Below are 17,988 nucleotides of genomic sequence, written 5' to 3' on the forward strand. Positions count from 1 at the left end.
AAAAAAAAAAAAAAAAAGATTGTAAGGAGCAATAGCCATCCAGAGAAGAAAAAAAGCACAAAGAGATCTAGAAAAAAAACTGTAAAATCTCTTTTGGTTTGGGACTCTCCTTATGAAGGTGCCATGTCCAAGACCAGAATGAGAGGAAGCAACATCTTTACCTGGTTCAGCAAATGCGCCCAGCTACTTTGCTGGGGTTTCCATAGAATTTCTGTTCATGTAATTGAAAGGAAAACTTATTCCATGTTTCTTATTAATTTATACTTCAGTCATCAAAATATTGATTTTTAAGAGTTATTTGAAGCATAAAACCAGAAACTTACAGAATATTCTGAATAAAACTTAGGAGGGAATCTGCTCCTCCATCCTCCAGCTTTGCTGAAGCACAAGGAGAAGGATTTGGGTCAAACTAAAGAGATAAATAAGATTATCAAACCATTGAATTCAAAGCAGCATCCAAAATTGTCAGTTTTCAGTATGATCTGGCGACAGTTGGAATCACCTGGCTTCTCTCTGGCAAACGAATTGCTGAACAAGGAAATTGGAGAAATGGAGATATGAAGGAAAAAGAAGAGAGAGAAGGTAACTCATTTTAAGTGTATGAATAGGTTGAGTTAAAAAAAATTAGACCAGGCCGAGCACGGTGGCTCACATCTGTAATCCCAGCACTTTGGGAGGCTGAGACGGGCGGATCACGAGGTCAGGAGATCAAGACCATCCTGGCTAACACGGTGAAACTCCATCTCTATTAAAAATACAAGAAAGCCAGGCATGGTGGCTGGTGCCTGTAGTCCCAGCTACTCGGGAGGCTGAGGCAGGAGAATGGCGTGAACCCGGGAGGCAGAGCTTGCAGTGAGCCGAGATTGCTCCACTGCACTCCAGCCTGGGCCACAGAGCGAGACTCCATCTCAAAACATAAAATAAAATAAAATAAAATAAGACCAGTGACGTGGCTGAAAAGTAAAATTATGAACTTAAATATTTATAAAATGCCAAACTTGGGGAATGTGCAGGTGTGACAATAGAAGCTTCTCTAGAGATGGGTCACCTTTCATCAGGGAGGGTTCCTAAATGTTTCTGGTTTAATGAAGTAAAGCAATACTTGGAGTGGAGTTCTGGAGGAACTGAATCCTTCCAAACTTTGATTGAGCTCTATGAGCCATTCATATTTTCAAGGAGAAAATTAGTCAAGTGTCAAGTCTTTACCAGACTGTTTTGAAGTAAGATGGAAAAGCATTTGACCGTCAGGAAAACAAAAAACAAAAAACACCAAGAACACCATTAGGAGGTGTTGCAAATGCCTTTGGGGCCACTTAGGAAGAAATATAAATGTGTGAAGTATCAGGCAAAGAGGATGGGAAATAGTGGGCTTTGTGATGAACCAGAGAATTCACACCCCACTTAAAGACATTCAGGTTCAAAGTTTTTTAAAAAGCACTGTGCCTGGCCAAACACAACACATCTTCGGAGGATCTCCTATTTGTGGCTTCTAGGGGGAAACAGTGGTCTGCACCTTCAGTCAGTAACAGCCAGCCATGCTTCTTTTGAAAATGAAAACTCTCCCATTGTCTCCATCCCCAAGTCTCCTCAAGTTCAAGAAACACTGATGTTCTCCTGGATCCTGCTACCTTTCTTTGTCTCCTACTCCCTAACCTCCTTGCCCCAAGGTAAAGTTCCAGTTCTATATTTCCTTGAAACAGACTGAGTGAGAGATACTAAAGGAGTCTGAAGTACCCAGAGCCTCTCTGCCTACACACTGGGCAGTGGCACTGGGGTTGGCAGATAAACTGTAACTGTAAATTCTACCACAAAATCCTCACTTTCCATCAAATGCAGGTGCTGGTATTAAACACCATACTTCAAAAATCACAGCCTCTGAAGCAGAAGTCCAGGGACCTTCAAAATTCAAAAGGGTGAGACTGCAATATTTTTTAAACGTTTGAAAACCATGATTTAGTCCAATTCTCTCATGTTACCATGACTGGAGCTTAGGGATATTAACTGGTGGAGGACTGAGACCAGAAACCCATGTTTCCACTTGTTGTCTACAGTACCCCTTCCTTCCATGAATGTTCTCAATCAGTCTGAGATTTATATACCAGGTTCTGGATCATAGATCTTCCCGAGACACAAAACTTTCCTCAGTCTTAAGGTAAATCTGATACAAACATGTCAGAGTCTGCCTCAAGAGGATGAGTTAAGGAGAAGCCATTGGTAAGGAGAGCTGCAACTAGACCAGTGTCCCAGGCAATATGGAAGGAGGTGGAGAGGCAGCTGTGAGGAACTGAGCTTATCCCTGTCTATTCTATTCCCTTCTATGAAATCACCTTTCAGAGTCCTCTGCAAGGTTGGTCTTAAATTTAATCAGCTGTCACCTATAGAAAAAAGGAGTAGTGGACAGAAGGTTCTTATACAACAGGTGATCACTTCCAGCTTTGGAACCTTCTCTGGAACGCCCCTGAGTTTAGAACACCCATTCCAAACCTCGAAAGACTCCACCTTTATGGTCACCAGGCTCGCTGCAGTCTTGAACCTTGCCACTTCCCCTGGTACCCGCTGTGACGGGGGAATGTGTCCCACTGCTTTGGTTTGAAGCATCCCCTGTGGAATGAAAGAAAAGGACTTTCTCAAGGTTATGCTCCCACACCTAGATGAATTACCAAATTGGGTGATACAAGTTGGCCAGGAAAATCCACACTTTTCTTATGGTTCAAGGCACCAAGGTGACTAATCTCACCTATGGACTTGGTGCTTATTTTTAAGATTTAATACAGTATAGTTGAGAAAGGGCACAATAGTAGGAAACAGGAGAATTAATACTTGTTCTGGCTAGATTTTCTACTAGCTGAATGACATTGGGTAATTTTGGGGAAACTGTGTCACTGATCACATTAGTCAAATAGGGAAACTCAGTGACAAACAGAGGTCATGAGTGCACCAGGCTAGGACTCTTGGTTTGGTCACTGGATAGCTTTCCTGCTGTCTTTCAGTTGCCCCTACCAGGGAAGTAAACCACAGGGTGAGCTCTCTCCCAGGAAGCTGCTCCTTTTTCTCCTCCACATCTCTGCCTCTTGGAAATGCCCTTCCCTTCCTGTTATCTTGCAGCCCTGACCACAGATCTTTATTACACTGTCAGGGAGAAGATAGACTGCACACTATATTCACTTGAGGAATATCACATGGCAGCTTCTCATTGTCCAGTCAGCTTACTTCCTGCTGGATTCCCCCAAAATAATGGCTCCACCAGGGATTTTCACAGCTGTCACATCTCTTCTTCCATTCTCCATGACCTCAAGGTCACGAGGGGCTGAAGATGTTCCAACATCTTTTACCTCAGATATCTGGAGAAGGCAGGTTCTTTCCATTGGATCTCCTGACTTTAGACAGAAACTACACTGGCAGTAGGACTCCCCCTCCTCATGGAGGAGATTTTTTCTGGTCCTGCCCCGAGGCAGTCAACCCTAACTCTGTCCACATCTCCTTTTTTCCTGGCCTCTTACCTAGACCTTGTTCTCACTTCCTGCACCTTCCTTCTGGCTTTGGTTATTTCTATTTCTGGCAGCAGTGCTTCCAAATGTACCACATTAGAATATTTGGTATTCTGACCTTTCTCCTTTATTATTTGCTCAGATGCGATTTTTTAAAATCCTGTCTTTCTCCCTCCTTCTGGTTGACTCCTCCATCTTGGGCATCACCTTTCCACACCCAGCTTGCTATCACCCTTGTCTCTCCATTCCTTTCAAGTGGCCAAGTAAACATTTCTAGCTGCCTCAAAGTAAATTTAAAGAGACACAGGCCCTTCCTCGCATTCTAATACAGAAAGTAAGAGTAAAAAGAGATTAAAGATATGAAAGCACCCGCAACTTTTAAGGGGGGTGTATCAGTTTGACTAGTGATATCCCACAATTCATGTCTATTCAGAACCTCAGAATGTGATCTTACTTGGAAACAGTGTTTGCAGATGTAGTTAATTAAAAATGAGGTCATGTTGGATGAAGGTGGGTCCTGAAGCCAATGACTGGCGTCCTTACAAACAGGCCATGTGAAGATACAGAGAGACTCAGGGAGAAGGCATACGACAATGGAAACTGAGAGTGGACTGATGGGTCTACAAACCAAGGAAGGCCAAGGATTGCCAGGAACCAACAGGAGACTGGAGAGAGACTTGGAACAGACTCTCCCTCAGAACCTCCAGTAGAAACCAACATTGCTGACACCTTGATGGACTTCTAGCCTCCAGAACTGTGACAGAATAAGTTTCTGTTGTTTTCAGCTGCATAGTTTGTGGTAATTTGTTATGGCAGCCCTAGGAATCTAATTTTGGGGTTGGGGAGTAGCATGACAGATGTTAAGGATGGAAATTAGAAGAAAGAGAAGGAAAAGATCAAGCTGAAAGGTATGTACTTTCAGCTTGATTTGGCTGGGGGGTATGGGGGAAAATTGGGTGGGAAGAGGTAAGAAAAGCTCCATTATTTTTATTTAACAAACATTGTCACACATATGGATTATTATGTTCTATGCATTGTTGTCAGTCCTTTACAGACATTAATTCATTTAATCCTCATAGTAACCCTAAAAGAGAGAGACTACTTTATTCCCATTTTACAGCTGAGGAAATTGAGACAAGGGGAGGTTAAATGACTTGCCCAAAGTCCCACAGCTGTAGAGTGGCAGAGCCAGGATTTGAACCCAAGCACAAAATTTTTTCCTAATGTCTGAACTCCTAAATATTACATGATGCAGGTCATTTATTTAAACATTTAAAAATAATAATCCCTATTCTCCTTTTTTCCCCCTTTATAAATGAAAGTAAAAAAATCAGACCTTTGTACATTCTTTCATGTGCTTGGGCCTCTAATGGTCCCACAGATTAGCTGCTACAGAAAGAGGCTCTGGCCTGGCCTGGCATTTAGTGATCCACCCAAAGGACAGATCAGGCATTTTTTTCACAGAGACATTGTCCTGGTAGGATTCCTGGTTGATGATCTAGGCTGGGTAAACGTTCCTGCCCTCATAATGGGCCTGGCAAAGGGCACCTACTGTATCTGGCAGAGAAGGCACATATGCATGAGGCACAAAAGCCCAGGCTTTCCCTCCTAACTGCTGCTGGCAGATTTTACAAGGAGCCAGTGTGGTTTCTGGCTTGGACTGACAGCTGGTCATCAGCCATCTTATCAGAATATAAAGGATAAAGAGGCCAACTTGTGGGAGGTCTGACAGGCAAATGCCACCAAAAGCAGCACCAAGAAAGTTGGATTCTTAAAGAACAGAATCTCATTGACACATTTTTTTTTTTTTCTACAGCCCATAAGAAATCCTGGCCTCCATTTCTACCACACAAAACAAGTCTAGCAATTTCAGGCCTCTGAAAGCATTTTCCACTTTGATTATCCAGTACTTAATTCCAGTCATTATCCCAGTTAAACTTTGACTGAGTTCAAAGAAAATCTTGCCTGGTAACTGTTTTCCCCAACCTGGAAGCCAAGGCGGGAAGTTTTCCATTATCCTCGAAATCAGTTTCTTGCTTGTCCTGGAACAGCATTGTCTGGGGAATTCCCCTTCTTTCTGATCATCTAGGGACTGTCAATCCATTCTCTTCTGACTCCCACCAACTTCAGGATTTCTTTCTTAAAATTTATGTCCTGCCTGCTTCTGGTAGCTTATAGACTGTTCGCTTCTTGTGGCTGTGTTAAGTGGCTCAGTTTTGTATTCCTCTCACGCCTGGGTCAGGGGGTTCAGTTTGATTCCATGTAAGACTGCTCCGTCTTGATGGGAAAAAAATTTTTGTGGGTACCCCAAAAGAACCTAGCAGAATGTTCTGCAGAGACAGGATGTTGAGAAAATGTTTGGAAGGAAGGACAGCAAATAAGGATTAGGAAGTCTGGATTATAGGAGATTTCCTAGCTTCCACCTGTAAAATGAAGCAAGATTCCTAGCCTACTTCTCAGGGTTACCATAATGATAATTATGGGAAGTAAGGTGTGTGCAAGTGCTTTGAATAGACTATAAATTGCTCTGCAAAAGTATAAAATAACCATATCTGTCAGCTAATCAAAAAGAAAACAACTCCCACTTCTAGGATCATTCCTGCCCCTACAGTTCTAGTTTCCTGTGAAGCAAAGTTATTTACTTTCCTATACATTTTACTTAAAAGGAAAATGCTCTAAATGTTTATAAGAGCTTTATTCATAATCACCAAGAACTGGAAACAATCCAAATGTCCTTCCGCTGGTAAATGAATAAAATTGTGGTACATCCATACACTGAAATTCTGCTCAGCAATGAAAATAAATGAACTACTAAAAAATGCAACATGCAGATGAATCTCAGAAGCATTATGCTAAGTGAAAAAAGCCAGACTCAAAAGTTTCACACTGTATGACTCCATTTACAGAGTCAAGACTATAAGGACAAGACTCAGGAAGAGGAAAGACTATAGGACAGAAAACCCATTAGTGGTTATCAGGGGTTGAGGGTGAGTGGGGGTGGACGTCAGGAAGGGCATAAGGAAACTTTTGGAAATGTTCTTTTCTTGATTGTGGTGGGGATCCAGTTTCCTCAAACTGAATTTTACTGTATGTATATTATACTTAATAAATTTTACTTCTAAGAAGTTACTAGAATTTTTAAAAATAAGGCCTCCTTTTCTTCAAACTGGATCTATTCCTAGAAAGCAGGATCCAATCTGCTTCTAATCCATCAAGAGGAAAGAGTCTGATGGGGAGAGCCTTGCTGTTGAAGGACTTTTCACAACCATTTGCATCATTGACCATAGCTGGTTTTGACACTAAGTACTTGGCTCAAAGTCTATGAAATTAGCAGGCTCTAGTTATTTGTACATCTCAACCGTCACAACTTTATTGACGAGAATGGCTACCAGCTGTCACCCTTGCCTCTGTGTCTGTATTTGGCGATTCAGACTTCATGGCCACAGCAAATCAAACCGTGATCCTGCTATGGCTCATCGTGTTGAGGTTTGAACTCCTGGCCAAACGGCTGTCGCTCAGCTGTTACGCTGCCAATCACCCGTCACTGTGGGTTAAACATGATAGGTTCACCAAGATCTTCCAACTCTTCAGACATCTGAAAGGCAACTTGCTTTCCACACCAGAAGGCAACAAATCTGGGTGATATTTAGCTCCTAGATTTTAGAATTTCTGGCTTTACGGAAGCAGGGTGACAAGGGAACTTGCTATCTTTCAGAGCAAGTTGCGAAAGGGCCTCAAACTAGTGAGGGGGAAAATTATGTCAGGAGCACAACACCTAAGTCTTAACAATATTGAGGTTCCTGAAAATTTTATATACACAAATGAATTAAGCTTTCAGTACGAATGGAGCACAGCTCTTTGCAAAAACAAAACAAAACCACTTGAAATCTCTTACATGTTATTTATTGTTGTATTCTATTTTTTCCCTGTCAAATAAACAAGACATAAGTTAAGACTTGGAAAATTCTTTATTTATTTATTTATTTTCCAAGATGGAGTCTCGTTCTGTCGCCCAGGCTGGAGAGCAGTGGCATGATCTCGGCTCACTGTAAGCTCCGCCTCTTGGGTTCACGCCATTCTCCTGCCTCAGCCTCCCGAGTAGGTGGGACTACAGGCGCCCGCCATCACGCCTGTCTAATTTTTGTGTTTTTAGTAGAGACGGGGTTTCACCATGTTAGCCAGGATGGTCTTGATCTCCTGACCTCATGATCCACCCGCCTTGGCCTCCAAAAGTTCTGGGATTACAAGCATGAGCCACGGCGCTTGGTCAGAAAATTCTTTTATGAAGATTTTACTGTAATCGAATTTGAGATTTGACAGGTACTATTTTCTCCAAAACTGAAAGAAATTGTTTCATCTTTTGAAGTTACAGCATTTTGTTTTTGTTTTTTTGAGATGGGGGTCTCACCATGTCACCCAGATTGGAGTGCAGGGTGCAATCTTGGCTCACTGCAACCTCCACCTCCCGGGTTCATGCAATCCTCCCCGCTCAGCCTCCAAAGTACCTGGGATTACAGGCATGAGTCACCATGCCCAGCTAATTTTTGTGTTTTTAGTAGAGACAGGATTTTGCATGTTGGCCAGGCTGGTCTCAAACTCCTGACCTCAAGTGATCCACCAGCCTCAGCCTCCCAAAGCACTGAGATTACCTGCTTGAGCCACTGTGCCCAGCCTGAAGTTATAGCATTATTATGTCCCCCATAGAAGAGTATTTCACAGACTTTTTTTCCCCCCCTATATAGTTCACATTTAGGAAGGGAGTACAGAGAGGGAAGTAACATTTCATTTAGTGAATACGTACCATGTGCCAGGTACTGTGCAGGATGCTTTGCATATATACCTGCTATGATCTTCATAGCAGTCCTGAGGATTAGGCCTTAATGAGTCCCATTTTACAGCTGAGGAAGCTAAGGCTCAGAAGTTAAGTAATTTTCCCCAAACCACATGGCAAATGGCAGCATAGCCATCATTTAAAGTTCATTATTTGACTCTAAACTCCATATGCCTAGGACAGTATTTTAACTCTTTCCAAAGCTTTGACTGGTACCTTATGTCCAATGTGCCATATTCAAGATGGAAACCAAGAGCAGGGCATGGTCTACTGGAAAGAGCATTGAGTGAAGGCTCTGAAGAGGGCGCTGAAGCCAGTGCTTAAATTTGAAGAACACGCCCAGCGCGGTGGCTCCCGCCTGTAATCCCAGCACTTTGGGAGGCTGAGACGGGCAGATCATGAGGTCAGGAGATCGAGACCATCCTGGCTAACACAGTGAAACCCTGTCTCTCATAAAAATACAAAAAAATTAGCCAGGCCTGGTGGCGGGCACCTGTAGTCCCAGTTACTCGGGAGGCTGAAGCAGGAGAATGGCATGAACCTGGGAGGCGGAGTTTGCAGTGAGCCGAGATTGTGCCACTGCACTCCAGCCTGGGCGACAGAGCGAGACTCCTTCTCAAAAAAAAAACAAACAAATAAACAAAAAACCCTTGCAGAACACATAAGGAGAGATACAACTTATTTAACTCTCTGTACTCCTGGTTCATCTGTTAAGAGGTAAAACAAAGCCTGCCTTTCTATTTCCAAGAGTCTTTTGAAGAAAGATAGTATGATCATTCTTGCCATAGCCCAGTTAGTTTTCCCCTAAATGTTTCTTCACTATTGTGTAGTTACAGTCTAGACAACAAATAAAAGTTATAAAATGTGATAACATATTCTACAATTCTACATGAAATTTTTTTAAAGACATAGAGTAAAGGCAGCTCAAGTGTGTGATTGATCATAAAAATGTTGTTTCATTCTGTGTTGAGGTGGCAAAGATACCTTTTCAGGCACCACTTCTTTGCAGCCAGAGTCTGGAGCGCTCAACAAGGTTCATAATGGAGAAAACTGATCCAAATTGGAGGCTCTAAACACTGGTGTGCTCTGAAGTTATAATATCGAGTCCTAGGGTACCTCATCTTAAGCAGACGTGTGCCGTGCCAATATGATATTGGGCACAAGTGGACCTCAAGCCCACAATGACTTTGCAGCTTCCTCTCTGTGTATTAGGTAAACAGTATTCTGCCCTCTGGCTTATTTAATCCTAGCACGGGCAATAATTTTATTCCATAGCAAAGGAGATTCCTGTGCATTCCAAACTATGCCATGACAAAAATTCTATTGTTTGTGCCAAAGAGAGATTTGGCAGAGCTCATTTCTTGTCAGAAACCTCGAAGCCACAGGCCATCCTCTCTCTGCACTACACCACTTGCTCTAAGCCTTGTCACACACAAGGCATGTTTTCCTAAAGTAAATCACAATGCTTGCCCTCTAGACATTTCCCTCTACAAGACATGTTAAGCCTGCAGCTGTCAGAAATCAGCCCCAGGCCAGGCACAGTAGTTCATGCCTGTAATCCCAGCATTCTGGGAGGCCGAGGCGTGTGGATCACTTGAGGTCAGGAGTTCGAGACCAGCCTGACCAACATGGTGAGACCCAATTTCTGCTAATGAAAGAGCTGGGTGTGGTGGTGTGTGCCTGTAATCCCAGCTACTCGGGAGGCTGAGGCAGGAGAATCCCTTGAACTTGGGAGGGGGAGGCTCCAGTGAGCTGAGAATGCGCCATTCCACTCCAGCCTGGGTGACAGAGTGAGGGAAAGAAAGAAAATTAAGAAAAGAAAGAAAAGGAAAGAAAAGGAAAGAAAGGAAAGAAAGAAAGAAAGAAAGAAAGAAAGAAAGAAAGAAAGAAAGAAAGAAAGAAAGAAAGAAAGAAAGAAAGAAAGAAAGAAAAAGAGAAATCAGCCCCAGTTTCTCAAGTATGGGAGAGCTAGGGAAACCAAGATAGCATGAGAGTGAAGTGAGCAGTGAGCAGGACCTCTCGCCTAGGACTAAAGGGCATCCTGTCCTGTGTTAAACAACGGTTTAGAAGATGGGGATGTAGGGGGATGAGGCGGGCTAGTTTGCAGTTCAAAGTGCATCTCAAGCTCAGGTTCACCAGGTAAATTATTTCCCCCAGATGTTTCATTGCTATTCTGTGGATATGTGGATATGGAAAACACCAGGAAAAGAGAGGCAGCTGCCTCCTGCCCTGTGGCCAAGAAGAGTTTGGATCTTGTCTTCTTTCAGACCTGTGCTTCCTATGACACAGACTGTCACTTTGAAGAATTAAGCTTTTGTGTGAAATGACCAGGGATCTAAGAAATAGAAATGAAATGAGTGAAGAAAAAGTGAAATAGAGGTAGAACTACAAATAGAGACACACAAAAGAGTGACAGAGGGCATGCTTGTTTTCCTTCTGTTTGTTCAAAATGGACCTTTTCTCTCAATGGTGCATTGACTTACATTCCCCCTCCTGTTTGGCTTGAGATCAACAATCTACTTATGTATGGCTTTAGCAGGATGAAAATATCTACTACAGTCATTTTACCTTCAAGAAGCATGGGTCATTTCAATGTATACCCTTGGCTGTGTTTTGTAATAATTTGCACTCTTTGTATTGTTTTAGATTTTACAGAACTCCTTTCCAATGAGTGATGGCAAAATATAGGGTACTTGATTTATTCAAACAGCATGACTTTGAGGAAAAGCATATTTTAGAGCACTCTGTATGAGAGTCGGAGAATTTGAAGCCCCAAATTAAATCTCATTGTTTACCATGGGAGCCCCAGCATCAAGTAGGTGCTTAACAAAAAGTAGTTAAGTAAACGAATGAAAGAAATATCCCAGTTTAAATACAGTTGTCCTGCACACGTAGGGCTGTATCTGGAAATTTAGTTCTAGGAAATTACAACCACCTACTCATTGCCAACCGACTGACAATGCTAAAGGAAACAGCCTTTTAAATAGTCTTTTGAAAAGACTAGGAGAAAACTTTGCACTGAAAGAGTTTAAAAGTTCAGGCAGTTTTAAACACCGAAAACTTGGTTCTGTTACAATGTAGGGTCAGGCTGTCTGGATATGATGTTTGCTTTCTCTTCTGGTAGCAGCATTTAAAGCAATTCTGCTCTGCACGCATCCCATGATGTGCCCAGTGGTTCCCAGCTGCAGTGGCTTAAAACGCCTGTTCACAGGCTCAAGGAAGGCGCCCTGCCAGCCTCGTCAGAGTCCCTGCTGATGCTGGGAAAGGCACTCTCCCCAAAGAGCATCAGAGGAGAAATGGCCGCCACTGTTAGAGCTATTGTTATCTTCTGATAACATCTGTGTGGTTGGCAGGGCCAAGGAGGGGAGTATGTAGGAAGCTGACCCAAAAACAGAGAGAAAGAGAAAACAACAATTTCCACAGCACTGAAGCAATTAGATGAAAACTTCCTGAAAACTAGTGGCTCTTCCGACGCCTGTGTGTGTGTGTGTGTGTGTGTGTGTGTGTGTGTGTGTGTGTGTGTGTGTAGCAGTGAAGTGCTGGAAGACCACTCCTCCTGGGAGACGCTTCCAGCCCCTAGGGCTACACTGTTACCTATTCAAAAGGGCATTTCCCCTTTGAGAGAGGGAGGCCCACAACTTTTCTCTCATCTAAAACACAGATCCTGAATTAGAGGGGCAGTTTGAAAGCCAATGCTTTAGAAAAATTAATGAATGAGACATTATATGTAGAACTTTTAAAATTTCCCCGTTTGTTTGTTTTGATAATTTTCACTGAGGAATGTAAGCATTTTTTGGTTGAATAAATGTAGTTAGGTCCAATTTCTGAAACATAAGGTAAATTTAAAATATAATAGATTATAGTAATGGAATCAATGTCACTGTTAGTTTTACTTAGAATACACCATCTATTTGAACACTAATATGTACATTTTTTTCAGATTTTAACAAAGTATGTATTTTAATTCTTTGGCATTTAAAGGAATGTGTTTTCCTGTGGCAAGAACCCAGTGTCAGAATTATTAGCCAATACTAAAAACAATGAAACACGCCACTTCTTGCCAAGGTGACATTCAAAGTTGCTTCCTGCCTCCCCCAGCCCCCCAAAAAAGAAACTGACGGACAATACCTTTGCTCAGGCTCCTATACTCTCTCTTCCTCTCCCCTCTCCCCCCTACATCTCATAAAGGCCCTTTATTGACTGTGCAGTGTTATACACATAGGAAATGTATCCTTGTGTACCCAGGGTATTTTTTTCCGTTTGTTTTCTCTTCCAGCATTTGATTACTGGCTAGTGAACTGTTTGGGCCCACAGAGATCTCTAGACCACCAGCTCATGTATTTGAAAGGCATCTGTTTATTTTGAAAATGCAAATGTGGCCTACCTCAAAGACTGACAGGCAAGAAATGACCCACTGAGTGGGGGGAGAGGTTTCCAGTCTGGAGCCCTGTCCCTCCCTCGATCACACCAAGACCACTGGCTGTCAGAACCACTTAAACCTGCTCCTGGAATCTGAGTGAAGGGCCCACAATTAAAAATGAGCAGGCCTATCTCTCAATAATTAGCCAGGCAGATCATTTCTCACTCAGTGTTTAAAGTAACGATGAGGACATTTACCAAGGACTCTGAGCCTTTGAAATGGTGGCTCCTAGACTGAGGGCTGCCTGGAGGAGGGCCTGATAACAAGGACACAGAGTTCCTAATGGTGGCCGCTCAGTCCTTAGGAGGAGAAAGCCTGGGAAGGTTAATTCCCTGACTTTGATCTCTGTCAAGGCATACCAGCAAGAATTAATTTACATTTCAGATGAAAAAGGTTGACAGCATGAAAAGGCATCTTGTTTCTGGTATGTGAATGTGCCGTAATAGATCGGGAATTCTGAAAGGAAGTTCTGAGGAAGCTAAAGGGATAAGCCGCACGGCTGCTTTTATTGGGAAGGAGATGAAAGGAAAACAAATTTCAATATGCGCTGCTCTGTAGCAACATGTAGGCCAAATGCTTCCTAAATTTCAAGGGCTGCTCTTTTAAAAATATATAACATATCTTAGCAATCTTAGCAACACCACTTAAGAAAATACTGTGGGCCAGAACTAGAAATACAAATGCATTCCACAGAATCTAAATTTCCAATGAAATGATTTGAAAAAATAATAAATTAGAGAATAACCTTAGAAAACAACCGGAAATGGTTGTGCTATGATAACATCCCTAAGCCACTTCCTGTAGGCTCCTAAAGCGGGGAGCTGCTGTATCTGGGTCTCGTTCTACTCGGAAATGTCCTAATGGGACGAAGAGAGGCTTGTAACGAGATTATGTTTGGGGAAGATCACGACCCCAAACAGAAAAGTCAGAATGAGTTGCTTTGCTTCTTAGATAAATGCAATTATGCCTTCAAATGTAAAGATAGGGAAAATATTCCCAAGTAAAAGTAAACTGCCCATAAAATTGCAAACATTGCTACCCTATTCATGCACCTTTACCACCAATACAAAACCAGCATACAAATTCCTGTCCATGGTGTTGGCCGAAGGGCAGATGCTGTCTGCCTTTGCTCTGGCTGCCACACCACTTCTTAGAGGGTAGAGGTGGTGTTGGTACCACCTTCATGCCCATCTAAGCCCCTGCAGACTCAGTTAATGGAAGTTCTCAACATCACTTGATAGGCAAGAACACTTTGGCTGCAAGGCTAAGAAAGGGGAGGCGCTCACAAGGCTAAAAAAAAGGAGGCGCCCTTAAAGAAATGTGTTCTCTAAAGTTCCGCTGGGTGCTTGCAAGGCTAAAAAAAAAAAAAAGAGAGAGAGAGACACCCTTAAAGAAGTCTGTTTTTTATAGTTCCGCTGAGCAACATTATCCTTCCATGGTAGCTACCCCATAGGTGCTCCACTGAAAAGATACAATTATCACTATCCTGATAGTATGATGATGACGCAGACCCATTTCTGTTTTACAGCAGTGTTCACTTGGCATGAACAGAGTGCAAAACAGGGAGCACTCTAAAGATGATTTTCACTTAGGGAAAATTGGATTTATGATTCCTAATACTGAACTCAGTGGATCAACAATAAATACGCTCAAGAAAGTTTAAATTTTAAAACGCATGTTGGTCTTTGTACCAAACTGTAAGATCAGAAACCAGTTCAGTACCTTCGTTTAATGAGACTGTGTGTGTGTGTGTGTGTGTGTGTGTGTGTGTGTGTGTGTGTGTTGAGAAGCAGGCAAGTAGGGAACAAATGATGTGCTTTGAGTTCTCTCTTAAGCTGTAACAAGAATTGCATCCCTCTTCCTGAGGCTTTGAAGTTGTAGAGCTTAGAATTCCTAGGGGATGGTGTTAAAAGTTAACATTTGCATTTTAATAGCACCCTTTCCACCCAACTATTTTAGTTTTGAATGAAGACATCAGGCTTCTACAGTGGTCTAAGAGTTCTGAGAAGTTTACTTGGAGCCAGGTTCTGGGCAGAGACCTCTTTGAAAAGGTTGCAGCTATTTTATTTAAGAGTTTACTTCAAGCTCAGCTGTATGTGAAATCCTATCTCTCTCTCTGCTGCTGAGTCTACCAGCCTGGCTCTTTCTCTCATTCTGTCTCCAATTTCTTGTGGCTCCTGGAGCTCAGGGGACTGTTTCTTCCAGAGCCTCGATTAGGAGTATGCAGTTTCAAATGAGGGAGGGAGCCCAGGCTGGCAACCACAGTGGACACTGCCATTTGCCGAAGAGCAGAGTGACTGAAGAGCCAGAGTGGGGACGGATGAGTCAGAAACCAGAGCTCACACCTCTCAGGCTGCCAAGGGCACACTGAGCCACAGAAGCCACCATGTGCTCATGCCATGGGGCCCAGAGGACCATGATAGCTGCATATAGGCCTGGATTTGGGAAACTCAGTTTGCTGGGAAACCCTGAGTGATTCCTCCTCGGTGATGCTGAGAGAGAGGTCTTGCATATAATTAGAGAATTCCAAAATGGGAAGGCACCTTCCGGACCTTTTTAACCAGTGCTCTCATTTAACAGATGAGGGACATGTGACTCCAAGAGGGAAAGGGTTTTGTTCAGGTGGCAGCATGCGATGCTGACTCTATCCAAACGGCTTGTGTTCAAATGCTGGCTCGGCAACTAATGAGCTGTGTGAGGGTGGACAAGTCCCTTCACTTCTCAGGGCCTCAATTTCCTCCTCTATAATATCAGGTATACAAGAGAACCCAGTCAGAGCATCCTTAGCCAAGCATGGCAAACAGCAAATGCTCATGCTCACTGTTAGCATCAAAGTTATCACACAAGGAGGATTGGAACAAACACTAGGACTCCTGTCTCCCAGAACTCCTGACTCATTCCAGTGCTCCTGAATTATTAACCATTCAGCTTTTCTACACTCATAGGAAGTTAGTCACAGAATATTTTCAAGTGGACACTGTGAAAATGATGTTTTAATTACCTGCTTGATTATGAGCAGCAGACTCACTCCTTCTGTTGCTTATTTTCTTAAATTTCCTCCGAGCATCATATCCTCTCCAGGCTAAAAATATAAAACCATGTGCTAGGAATGACATTCATTTAAGAACGTGCCAGAGAATTGATATAAGCTGTTTTCCCCTCCAATCTATTGCCCGTCTCATCCTCCCTCCTGCTTTCTCACTGAACAAAATAAGCAGAGGTATGTGAGCTATGGTGAGAAGAGAGGCCTCTCTGTTCTCACAGCTTGGCTTTGAAGATGCTTCTGAGGGGTTGCTTTTGTTCAGGCAGTGATTTCCAGAACACTCTGGGTTCCATTGATGAATCACGTGGGACCCCTACCCCAGGTGAGATGGTTTCCTGTCATTCTAATCCCTGGAGAAAGCCCTGTCTTCAAGACTTGGGGATATGATACAGGGGGAGGGTTTTGGGAGGGATGGTAGAAAGGAACTGGAATAGCTTGACCCTTTCAAAATCTGTTATTTGGGAGAAAAATATAAACATGAAAGTTGAAGAAGAGAAAGAGGGGAGTCGAGGGAAATAATAAGTAGCACAACATTGTCATTTGCTGTGAGTGAATTCTGTGCCGAGAGGTATGCTGAGGGAGAGGAAGATGTGCAGTGGGAAGGGAAAAGGCAGGGAAGAAAGGTGAAAAAAGAGAAAAGAGGAAGGGACTCTCTGGGGCAAAGGTGGTAAGTCCTTTAGATACAAAACTGGGGCATTAAGCCACCCAGAGGAGCATAACGTCTCTCTTTGTTCCTTCCATCTCTCAGCATCACAACTCTCCAAGTTGCTGGGTGAGCTCATGAAGTCCAAAATCAACTGAGGCACATTAGGATTCTGGGTTATGAGATCATAAGGGAAATCATCCAGTTTGTTCAAGATCTGGTGCTTTCATAATCATTTGTCAATTGCACAGAAACTTAAATGTTGTGTGTAACACTAATGACACATATATGTAAACAGAGTTACTGACTAGGCAGGGCACATGAAAGACATTAGCAACCTGTCCCCTTGGTTTATAAGTTCCATCTGGACTAGAAAACCTTCTGGAAATGACATTAGTAACTCTGGTACAGAACACCTCACCACAGACCTGAAGTGTATATTATCTCAGTCTTTCTGGGAGATGTGGCACATGTCTGTGTGACTGGGGCTTTACATCATTGGTCCATTTATACTGCCACTATCTATCTTGCCACTTGTGTTGTAAAGACATGTTTGCTTACCTGCAAGCCAGGGACCATGGCAGTTGCTGGGGCTCAGATAATAATTCCCCAAAATATGCTGTTTGAACTTCAAACTTAGAGCACCTGGGGAGCAGCAAATGCAGGGAAGGACTTTCTCTGAACTCTCCCTATCTATTAAAGGCTAGCTCCTCCAGAAGATTTTCAACTGTGTGAATCCCTTCCCCAGATCGCTCATCAACCAGGGGAAATTGATGCATACCCCAGGAAGGAAAACTGGAGTAAATATCACCCAGAGGTCAGATGAAGTTTGTTCCAGGCTATTGCCTGTTCTTTAGGCCCATTGATTTCCCCAGAAAATCTTTTAATCTTCCCTTAAAATTATCTACATCTTCCACTTCCCTCTCCCCTATACAGAGGGTATTTAAGCTTCAACCATCTGGCCTTTGAGTTTCATACTTTTTATGACTTGCATGTTAATAAATTTGTATGTCTTTTCTCCTGTTAATCTGTCTTCATCAGTTTGTTTTATAGACGCAAATTATCAAACCTTCAGCACACAAAGTTTCTTTCACCCCTACACAGTCTTGCTCATGGCTGTGATTTCAGCACCTAGCCTGTGCAGTAGGCACTTGATACACTTTTTTTTTTTTTTTTTTTTGAGACGGAGTCTTGCTCTCTTGCCCAGGCTGGAGCACAGTAGCACAATCTCGACTCACTGCAAGCTCCGCCTCCCGGGTTTACGCCATTCTCCTGCCTCAGCCTCCCGAGTAGCTGGGACTACAGGCACCTGCCACCACGCCCGACTAATTTTTTGTATTTTTAGTAGAGACGGGGTTTCACCATGTTAGCCAGGATGGTCTCGATCTCCTGACCTCGTGATCTGCCCGCCCTGGCCTCCCAAAAGTGCAGCGATTATAGGCGTGAGCCACTGTGCCCAGCCTGCACTTGATACACATTTGTGGAAGGAAAGAAGGAAAGAAGGAAGGAAGGAAGGAAGGAAGGAAGGAAGGAAGGAAGGAAGGAAGGGAGGGAGGGAGGGAG

General features: G+C 43.0%; 1 protein-coding gene across 1 annotated transcript in view; it reads right to left on the bottom strand.

Moving 5' to 3' along the window:
* MYO3B (myosin IIIB) overlaps positions 1 to 17,988 on the bottom strand; it is a gene marked incomplete at its 5' end in the record, with an annotated part of 364,721 nt that overhangs the window by 31,063 nt on the left and 315,670 nt on the right. The window contains 2 exons of the mRNA XM_017854464.1: positions 2,500 to 2,601; positions 15,741 to 15,821. Of these exons, the coding sequence (XP_017709953.1) occupies positions 2,500 to 2,601; positions 15,741 to 15,821 (183 nt within the window). The remainder of the gene's footprint in view (positions 1 to 2,499; positions 2,602 to 15,740; positions 15,822 to 17,988) is intronic.

Source organism: Rhinopithecus bieti, unplaced genomic scaffold (genome assembly GCF_001698545.2).
Source record: "Rhinopithecus bieti isolate Rb0 unplaced genomic scaffold, ASM169854v2 scaffold_37314, whole genome shotgun sequence".
Lineage (NCBI taxonomy): Eukaryota > Metazoa > Chordata > Mammalia > Primates > Cercopithecidae > Rhinopithecus > Rhinopithecus bieti.